Source organism: Equus asinus, chromosome 17 (assembly GCF_041296235.1).
Source record: "Equus asinus isolate D_3611 breed Donkey chromosome 17, EquAss-T2T_v2, whole genome shotgun sequence".
Taxonomy (NCBI): domain Eukaryota; kingdom Metazoa; phylum Chordata; class Mammalia; order Perissodactyla; family Equidae; genus Equus; species Equus asinus.
The window spans coordinates 44,204,057-44,214,378 of NC_091806.1; the positions used below are offsets into that span (position 1 = coordinate 44,204,057).

Here is a 10,322-nt window from a genome sequence, read left to right on the forward strand (position 1 = left end):
TACAAATGAAGAAGGTTGTTATTAGACCCAGGAGCGGGGTCAGAGGGAGAAACAGCAAGAAGGAAAAGAGAAGCAGGTGAACAGCAGCACCTACTGGGGGGGCGGGGAAGTGGGGGGCTGGGTCCTGGCTCTGCCACGAACCAGTCACTTTCCCCTGGGACTCGGTTTCCTCACCTGTACAAAGGGGGAGCACAGTCCCTGCCTGTTTCCCTCCAAGGGCCTCAATGTGGCTTTGGTGAGAAAGCGGGTGTGGAAGAGCTTTACACACTGTGAAGTGCAGTGCACACATGCAGGCCAACTGCGGTTCCCGGACCCAGGACCAGCTGGACTCTGGGGAGTGGAGACAGGAAGTGTTGACAATGAAAACACTGTTGGAGGCCCAGAGGGTCCTTTGAGCACCCTCAAACCCCTAACACCTGTTCCTTCTCCATGCTCCCTCAACTGCCCCGGCAGCCTCTGTCCTGAGGTCCGAGGGACTCGATTGTGAGATTGCTGAGGCCTGGGGAGAAGAGGAGCTCCTTCTCTGGGCTGGCCCTCACTCCACTCTGAACCTGAGGCTGGGGCCACACCAGCCACACCCTCGGCAAGGCTCCGCTGGTGGCCTCTGATCCCTGGCGATTAGCAGGTGGGTTTCTTGTGATTAACAAATGCACTCCTGACGGTGAGGAAGGGCCATGGTCCCCGGCCCTCTTTTCCCTGATCAGCACCCTGTCAGTGAGGTCTTATGCACATCCAGATAGTCTGTCTGTGTCAGCTCCGTTCCTGGGTGAGGGTTGGAATGACGGGTGGTGAATTCTTCCTTGTAGCACCCTAAATGACTGCCAGCCCAGGAAGGAGAGCAGCGCCCGCCTCCTCCTGGCACCCCCAGACCAAGGGGCCTCAGCCCAGCAGGGGCTTGAGCCCGGCTCGCCTTGCCCCCTGCGCTGGGTCTCAGCTCCAAAGGGGGCAGCGAGAAGAGAGCTGCCGGGAGAGCCGTGGACGGAGCACTTCAGAGCAGCGCCTTGAAGAGGAAGGAGAGAGCGGCCCCACAGGAGAGCCCCAGGGCCAGGAAAAAGGTCATGAGGGTGCCGGCCACCTCCTTCTCATGTGGCAGCACCTGCCTAGAACACACAGGAGTAGGAGCTCTTAGAAAATGCCGAGCCAGACCTGGCCCCAGCCCCGGTGCCGTCTGCCCTCCTTACAACAGGACGCCTGAGTTCTCGTCTGGGCTGGCCCAGCCTCTGGGTCATTATAGTCAGGCCCTTCTCTCTGGACTTCCGTTTCCTGATCTGTAAAATGAGGCCACTGGACAAGGACATGTCTCAGGCCCCTGGGGTCCAGTACTATCTGACTCTAGATTCCACTGCCCTCCCTCTTGACAAAATGTCCCCAACCTGGTCCTCCCTGTCACCTTTACTCTCCCTGGATTTTCAACTCCATTGTCCCTGGAGTAGATAGCTCATAAACTTTGCTTTGGATTAAAACCTTAACTTCCCCTCAACTGAGAATTTGGGGAGTAACTGGGCCCTAAGGAATGACAGTCCAACCCATTTATTTCATGGATGGGGAAACTGAGGCCCAGAGAGGAGCCCCCAGAATGTGGGCTACTACAGTAGGCAGGAACCTCCCCTGTTGAGGCTTCCGCTCCCCAGCTGCTGGCCTGGGGTGGGCTCAGCAGTTGAGACCTGACCTGACGGGGTGGCGCCAGCGAGACTTGGAGACAGCTAGGGCTGGGCTGGCCAGAAGCAGGGTGGGCCCTCCCTTGCAGGCTGGCCCACTTCCCTTCCCCCCGGCCCTCCCCCACCAGCCCCCAGACCTGGGTGCCAGGCACATGGTGAGGGACATCAGGTAACCATTGGAAACGGCAAAGAGCAGCATGAAAGTGATGAAATAGGCGTCCTGTGGGAAGAGGATGGGCAGCCGGGACCTCTTGGGCACGTGGCACAGCATGAAGAGCGGCACAAACAGGACACGCAGGCAGACCAGCAGGGGCAGCAGCCGGCTGTCCTCGTCCGGCTGCGGCAGAAGCTGGGGTGAGGGTGGTCCCTGGGAGCGGGGTCTCTGTGCTCCAGGGGCGCCCCGATAGATTCACTCACCACTTCCCCTGACCTACCCTACATGAGCCGCCGAGGACCAGCACTTGGACCTCTGGAGAGCGAGGGGCTGGGCCAAGGCCACCCAGCAATCGAGGACCGGCCTGGGGCCAGCCTCTGCCTCTCCTGAGCATCAGCCTGTGCTCTCCCCATGGCAGAACTGGGAGAGGAGTTTGGTTTTCAAACTCAGTTCCTCCAAGCACCCCTGGGGGTTCCACAGACCCCTTTGGAACAGACGGGGTTGCTGAAGGGGATTGGAAGCTGGGGATCCAGGCCCATCCTGGCTTGGATCAGAGCAGCTCCTCTTTGATCTACTTTATTTGTTGTGTCTCCCTGGAAGCTTTCATTTAAAGAAGCAGCACCTTGGCTAAAAGCAACCCAAACACTAGGAATCTTGCCCAACCTCTCATGTGGTGCAGGAACCTCCACGTGAGAGTCTGTGAGCACCGAGGCTGGGCCCTGGGCTGGATGCTGGGGACACAGGTCAATTGGACATGGCTTCTGCTTTCAAGGGGCTCACAGTCAAGCCCTGGCTTGCATCCCTCCAGGGGCCAGGTGCTCACCGCCACTTGGCCTGCTGTTCCATTGCCAGACCCAACCAGTTGGACTGTTGGGAAATCGCCTTTCTGTGCTCTTTCACCCCCTCTGATCCCTGACTGCTTCCTAAAACTGTCAGATCACCGCAGCCTTGGTGCCCTCACCCACAGGAAGTAGGAGGTCAGGCTCCGTCCCAGCCAGTCCATGACGTTGAAGAGAAGGAAGCAGCAGACGGGGTTGAAGAACTGACCTGGGAGAGAGGGAGGGCTTGTCCTGGGGCGGACTCCCCTCCTCCCTCTCTCCCCGGCACACCCTCCGCCCTGCCCTCTTCCGCTTCCCGTCACTCACTCCACTTCCCAGGACTGGTGGAGCTGGTCACCATGGCTGTGATGGCCGGGAAGACAGACAGGGTGACTGTGAAGACCAACACAAGGCACAGCGCCGTCAGCCAGATCTGGGAGCCAGACGCAGGGACGTGAGCCGGCGGGGCAGACCTGGGGCCCCACGCTCAGCCCCAGCCCTCGGGACCTCCCAGGACCCCGGGAGCCTGGCCCAGCTGTGTCCCCAACCCACTATGACCCTGTCACCTTGGGGTGGACAAGGTGAGAACGAAGACCCCTTCCATCTAAGAGTCCCTGGGGAGAGCTGGAGAGAGTGGCCCCCTCTGCCCCAGGGGTGGCGGTTGAGGGCTAGAGCCAAGCCAGACCTTTCGGAAGACAACGAAAACTGAAGGTTTTCCTGGCTGTTGCAGCTCCTCTGGCTCCAACTCTGGCTCCTTCTCAGAGTCAAGATCCAGAGTCAGGGGGCTGTTGGGAATCCCGTCCTTCTCATCTGGAGCAAGAGAGGAGGGCGGGATCATGCCTGTGACTCATGCGTGTGCCAGCCAGGCCCGAGGGAGGGAGGTTCCCGGCAGTTACAACAAGTGACCACCCCCGTCCCCCCCACCGCCACAGCCCAAGGTGCGGGCAAAGAGAATTAACAACGGAAATCGGCTTCGCTACTATTTATTAAGCACACACATGTGCCAGGCGGACTTAAGCACCTTACATGGAATATCTCAGTGCCATTGCTTTACAAATAAAGAAACTGAGGCTCAGAGGGGTTAAGTGACTTTGCCTAAGGTCACACAGCTTGGATGTTGTGAAGCCAGGATTCAAACTCAGATGCATTTGAATCCAGAACTTGCATGCCTGAAGCTCTACTGCCTCCCTTTTTTTTTGTTTTTTTGGTGAGCAAGATTGGCCCTTAGCTAACATGTGTTGCCAATCTTCCTCTATTTTTTGTATGTGGGATGCTGCCACAGCATGGCTTGATGAGCAGTGTGTAGGTCACGAACTTAACCACTACACCACCAGGCCAGCCCCCTGCCTCTCCATTTTATAGAGGAGGAAACTGAGGCCCAAAGGGCGACAGGGACAACTTTGATCCCACTGTCCACACTTCCCTTCTGCCTCTGCTCATATAAAGCTACTAGGGGTGAGGGCTTTAGCTGGGGACGGAGGGGCAATGCTTTCCTGCTGAGGTGGCTCTAGCCTCTTCTGGGTTTCACCTCCCCAGCAGGGTCCCGGGCTCACCAGAATGGAGGAGCTCAGCTTTGGTCTCCAGCTCCTGACCTTGAGCCTTCGATGGTTCCTTGGCCAGGTAGTAGCGGGCAAACTCCTGCAGAAAGAAAGTGTTGGCCCTGCCTGGCTTGGCTGAGGTGTCTGGATCCCTTCCCATCCTGGTGGCTAAGAGGCTGGGGTCCCCCAGTGGCTGACTCCTTTGGGGATTAGGACGGGGCCCAGGTGCCCTCCGCCTCCCCTGGCCTCTCTCGGGGCCTCAGACTCAGGCTGTATCTGAGATGCTCTGAAGTGGGCCCTTGAGCCCAGTACCAGGCTCACCAGGTGAGGCAGGCTCAGGTAACACACGATGGACATGAGGATGCCCACGCAGGGCGTGATGAAGTATCCCAGGGCGGAGGTCTGGGCATCCACGCCACCTGTGCAGAAACTTCAGCTGCAGCGGGAAGTGGCTGGTCCCGCCGGCTCCCACAGGGCTGACGACTCCTGTCCCACCACCCATGAAGCACTTCTCAGGTTCGCCCTCCGGCCTCTTCCACTCCTCTCACTGACACACTCGGGAATCTTGTGCAGAGTCCCAGCCCAGCCCTTCACTTCTCTCCCTCTGCCCTACGTGTTATTTTTGTTGATCACCTACTACTTGCTCATTATTACTGCACGCTTCTTACAATGTGAGGATGGAGCTACGGTAATCATTTAGGTGGGGAAACCGACACACGTTAAGTGTCTTGTTAATGCCCCCAGCTGGGAGCAGTGGAACCGGGATTCAGACCCCAGGTCATCTGAATCCCAAACCCGTCCCCCCTTCCTTCAACTTCAATTTGCTGCCACATTCGAGTGCTGGCCTCAGAAATCCTGCCCCAGGCCCCAAGTTAACCTAGTTCTCACCCGGTCATTCTCTCACTGTAGAACCCAGGAGTCCTCCTCCCTACCCCCAAACTCAATCCCCAGCTCCCCATCACCCCGTCACTTCCGTCTCCACCTAGAAACCAAGGTGGCTCACTCCTGGCACACCCCCTCCGCACCCCAGACTCCCTGAGGCCACCCCTGCCCTCCAGCCACCCAAGTCCACTCACTGGCCATGGACATGAGCATGGCAAGGGCAGCGAAGATCCCAGCCAGGCCCTGGCCGCTGAGAAAGAGGGTGCTGTAGGTGGAAGGCATGGTGCCCAGCTGCCCGAAGAGGCTGCCCTGCAGAACTGCACAGAAAGCTGTAGAGGGACAAGAGTGGGGTCGCCGCTCCACTAGGCAGGCCTCAGGGGCTCCCTGGAGGAGGTGTCGGCGGGGTGCACAGGGGACTCTGGATTAGGTCTGGGCACTCTGGTGTAACACTCCTCACTGACTCTTCTGAAGTGCAGCCATAGGTCTGTGGGGCCAGGAGGCCTGCTTTTAGGTCACTGTGGGGCCTGGGACAAGTGACTTTTCCTCTCCCTCTGGGCCTGTTTCTCACCAGGGATATGAGTGATGCTGCTGCTGTCTTCCTTCTTGGATATGTTGGGCCCATTTAGTTACAAAGAAGAGGCTGGGCTGAAGGCCTGGGTGGGCGGGGTGGGGAATGGGGAGGGGCGGTGGAGCTCACAGTTGATGAACCAGACGGAGGCCATGGTGATGGAGAAGAAGGGCCCAGGGCTCACGTCCACCTTGACCAACGCCGCCGTCAGGGTAAAGAGCAGCAGGATGACCAGCAGGCTGCCCAGAATCCGGACCGTCTCAGGGATGCTGCTCACAGCAGGGCAGAGTGGGTATTGGCTGGGCCCAGGCCGGGCAGGGGGATGTGGGCCAGAGGGTCAGCCCAGGGCAGGACAGTGGGGGCTGGGGGGAGGTGCAGGGGGAGCAGAGGAAAGACAGGAGGACTTCCCTGGGCTGGGAGGGAGCTGCCTCAGCAGGGGCTGGGGAGGGACAACAGAGGGATGGCCTGGAGGGAGCCCAAGGGTGGGGCCTCTCACCACTGGTACAGGAAGGAGTTGAGGAGAGTGAAGAGCAGCAGCGGCAGCTGGGACAGCAGCGTCACCCAGTTGTTGAAGTTGAAGGCGTCTGCAGGGCCCGTGTGGTTGGTGCCCAGGGTCTCGGCGGTGCTGTTGGCCCCTGCCAGCCTCCCCTGGAAGTACTGCCAGGATGCCAGGGCAGGGGTTACAGGTCACCCTACAACCTCCCCTCAGGAAGCCCCAGCTTTCCCCCCGGCCTCCCTCATACTTGGGACTGCTTGGTTAATGTCTGCGGGGGCTGTCTGTGTGTCCGTGTACTGTTCCCAGCACGTGGCACACAGTCAGATCTCCACGAATGTGCTATGAGTTGAACAGCTGAAGTCTAGGACAGAGGCCAGGCCCTAGGCTCCCCTAACTCGGGCCTTGCTCCATCTTTAAATCACACCTCCCCTTCAGTGCCCTGGTCCCAGCTCCCACCCTGACTCCTGCAGCAGCTTTTAGATTCCTAAGTATTTATTGAGCGCCTACTGTAAGCCAGGTTCTGGCCTAGGTGCAGACTAACTGCATTCTCTCTGAAATGCATAAGGCTCTGCTTAACCTCCCCCTCCCCCCTGCCCATGGCTCCCTATTGCCTGCAGGGCAAAGCCCAAAGGTTTTGGAACAGCATTTGGGGCCTTTCAGAACCAGACCCCCGCCTCCCTTTGCGCCCCATCTCCTGCTCCGGCCCACTAAGCTCCAGGCAGCCCAGGCTGTGGCTCTTTCTCTGAACAGGCTGGCACTCCCCTGCCTCAGTGTCTTCACAAGGCTGTCATCTGCACCTGAAACGCCCTCCCCCTTCCTACCCCTCTGGCCCTGCCCCCCCGTGAAGCAGAAGGAATTGCTCCCTCCCCTGAGGACCCACAAGACTCTGCTCCAAGCTTGGGATGGCATGTGTCCTGTCACATTATTAACAGCTCTTGGGCACCCATCTTGCTCACAAGACCAGGGGCTGATTCATCTTTGGGTCTCCAGGCACCGAAGAGGCATCTGGAAAGCTGGTGCATTGAATATATGTGAATAACCTAGTCCCAAAGAGAACACAGCCCCACGTTTCTGCCTTCCCTTGAGAGCATATAAGCCACCGGAGGATGGAGCCTTTCTCTGTCGTGTTTCCTCCTGTCCCTCCAGTGCCCTGAACATGGTCTGGTCCACAGTAGGTACACATTCATTATCTGTTGGATGAATGAATGTAATCTGTGCCATTTCGAAGAAAATCAAGGACTTGGATGACCCACTTTTGGAGTGACCAGCCCAGCAATAGTGACAAACAGAGGTAGTGGGCGGGTAGCTCTTTGCTGGCTCTGCAGGGCTGCGTGAGCTGGTGACCTTGCCTCTCCAGGCCTAAGCATCCCTGAACGCTTGGCCTCCCCTAGCAGGGCCAGGGGCGCCTCCCCTCTCTGAGGCTCCGTACTTCAGCCGTACAAACGGGGATAATGAGGAGTCAAAGCCGGCGTGGTGGGGAGAGCGCCTGGGACGCCTCAAGTCCACGGCGGCTGGAGGGACAGATGGTGGCTGTGGCTGTGGGGCTCTGTCCAGCCTCGCGTCTCACCGGGATGGCCGTGATGAAGAAGTTCCAGGGAAGCAGAGTGCCCAGGCCCAGGATAAAGAAGCTGATCCCGACTAAGTGGTAGCTGTGGGGATCAGTCAGAAGGTCACCCCGAGGACGCACCGCCTCGGCCGCCCCTCCCGCTTCCCAGGCCGCCGTCTCCGGAGAGCGGACTACAAGCCCCATTACCGCGGCTCAGGCAGCCGAGGGAGGCGGCTGATGGGAACTGTAGTTCCATTTGGTTTGCTTTGAGCCTGGGAGCGCCCAAAGGGAGCGGGTCTGCGCAGCCCACGGCCACCCGGATCCCCGTACGCACCCCACCGGTCCCCAACTCGCCTGTCCTGCGGTACATCTCCTCGCGCCATGGCCGCCCGGAGGGATGCGCCCAGGTGGGAGGAGGTGCGGTGCCGCCCCTGCACCTGCGCCGGGCTCAAGGGCGGGAGGACCCCGGAGGCTGGGTCTTGCTGGCGGTGGGCAAAGGGGAGGCGGGTCGGGTCTCCCTGGAAGAGGCGGGGTTGGCGCCAGCTAGGGAAGCAGCCCCGGGCGGATTTGGGCGGGACTCACGGTCCGCAGGCTCAGATATTGGCTCCGCCCCCGGGGTGGGGACAGAAGGTGGCACCACCCCTCCGCGCTTCCCCCTGCAGGGACTCCAGACTTAGGCGTCGGACACCCGCCTGACCTCCAGCCCAGGACCCCGTGGCTCCTCGCGCCGCCAGGTGCGGCTTAGAAGTGGCTGACTCAGGAGGGTCCCCCTGCCGCCTCATCTCTCCGCGGGCGCCTGCCCCGGATCCTTGCGGGCTGAGTGGCGGGAGGCAGGTACCCCTCCTGCTTCCCCAGCCGAGAGCTCTGGACTAACCTGCGAGGTGTTCTGTCCCCTCCGCTAGCTCGGAGGTGGTGCCAGACCGCGCTGGCTGGAGCCCCCGGAGGGCCCTGCTCGCCGCGCGCCTGCGGAGCCCCAACCCGGGTGTAACCCGAGCGGGGCCGGCGCCCGGGGAAGCCAGAGAGACCGTCCGTCGCCTGCGGTCCTGGCGAGCTGCGCCTAGCTGGGCGCTTCCGGAGGCCGAGGAGAGGGCCAGATGCCCGTGCTGGCGGAGCCTCTGGGCCGGTCTGGAAGACAGACGGACAGACGGACCCTTTTCCTCCAGCTGGTGCCTGGAGAAGCGCCGAGTCTTTGGGGCGCACAGCGGAGGCGTGGGCCCCGCTGGAGCGTCCAGGCGGGCTTCCCTGTGGCGGTGAAGCTGAGCTGCGTGCGGAGCAGTGAGGGGTTAAGCAAAGCTCCGGAGGAAAAGGTGACCCGGAGGTGAGCGCTGGCCCCTCCCCAGCCTCGCCTCTTGCCTTCCCGCCACCGGCGCTTGAAAAAAAAAAAAAAGAGACTTTCGGCGGTCCCAGGTCATATCCCGTCAAACATATTACGATACACCCACCTCCCACTTTTTTTCTGTGAAAAACTGATAAGATTATAAACCATTGCATTTTGAAATTAATTTGCTCTAACTCATGTCATTTACGAGTGGATTTGTGTTCTCTGCTGTCACCGTGCATATAGGGGATACTGGAGAAGTACACAAATTATTCTCACAAGTAACGAAATTTTATGGCCATTTCCAGGTACTTGTGGTTTTTTCTCCAGCCGACTGTGAGTCTGTGGGGCAAAGATTGCTTGGCTGGTTCAGCGTTTTATTATCGCAAACGTGCGGCGCCACTGCCCGGTCTGTAGCAGGTGCTTGATGTCGTAAAAGCTTGGTGAATAAATGGATTTTAATGATGTACAAGTGGTTTCAGGGAGAACAGAGGCGGCATTAAATTACGCTGAAAGAGAAAGTTATTCTCTTTTCATTTTGCTTTCAGGCCTTCGGAATATATCAAGGGGGAAATTCTCATTTAGGAGCCAACATGTTTCTAACACCTGTTAATTTCCCTCTCTCCCTCTCTCTCCAACAAAGAGCTGGCTTCAGGGCTTCTGCTGACGACTTTATCTAAATAGAGGTTAATAACTTATATGTTCCTTCTCTCTGTTTTTATAGTTGCTTTATTTTCTGGGCTACTCGTGGTAGTTTCTTATTTATGATAATGATATATGCTTTTTAAAAAATACAATTATGTATAATTTAACAAATCAACTTTTATAAATTGATTAAAATTAAATAAAAATGAAATATAATTAAATTAAAAAGATACATTTATTAGAATTAAATGTAAGTAAATTAAAAATATAAATTTGTTGAAATAATAAAATATTTTTAAATAATTTTATTTCACTTTAAAATAAATTTGATTACAAATTTAATAGAAATGAAAAATAAATTTATTTATGAGGACCTGAGTCATTTAGAGAAAATGAACGAAATGAGATTGCAGGTGGGGCACAGCTGTGGCACCAGTTTTCGAAGGAAAGTCGTGAAGAACTGAGGCTTGAGGAGCACACTGAGGTTTGGTGAACACTTCACTGCGGTGAACAAGGAGGATAAAGGCATTTCAGGGATAGAACAGCCCGTCCCAAGATCAGGGACATGAGAATGCTGACACATTCTGGGACATACAAATAGATCCCTTTGGTAGGCATGGTGGGAGGAAGGGGCAGAGACTTTGTGACAGCTGGGCTGGTTATGACAGGCCTGAGGGCTGAATAAGCAGTGTGCATTTC

General features: G+C 57.5%; 1 protein-coding gene across 3 annotated transcripts; it reads right to left on the reverse strand.

The window, feature by feature from the left end:
* On the reverse strand, nt 1–8,940 carry SLC29A2 (solute carrier family 29 member 2). 3 transcript variants are annotated; one of them, XM_070488218.1, is made up of 13 exons: nt 8,535–8,940; nt 8,015–8,178; nt 7,682–7,763; nt 6,115–6,275; nt 5,748–5,887; nt 5,245–5,379; nt 4,490–4,587; nt 4,184–4,268; nt 3,316–3,440; nt 2,958–3,063; nt 2,774–2,859; nt 1,796–1,995; nt 1–1,100 (listed from the first exon to the last, which is right to left on the reverse strand). In XM_070488218.1, the coding sequence occupies exons 2-13, from the start codon at nt 8,041–8,043 to the stop codon at nt 989–991; spliced, it is 1,359 nt and encodes a 452-aa protein (XP_070344319.1). In that variant the 5' UTR covers nt 8,044–8,178; nt 8,535–8,940; the 3' UTR covers nt 1–988. The 3 variants fall into 3 exon arrangements, with proteins under 3 accessions (XP_070344319.1, XP_044618377.2, XP_044618376.2); XM_044762442.2 differs by lacking the exon at nt 8,535–8,940 and having other exon boundaries at nt 1–330; nt 8,015–8,279; XM_044762441.2 differs by lacking the exon at nt 8,535–8,940 and having other exon boundaries at nt 8,015–8,272.
* Nucleotides 8,941–10,322: the final 1,382 nt, after the last annotated feature.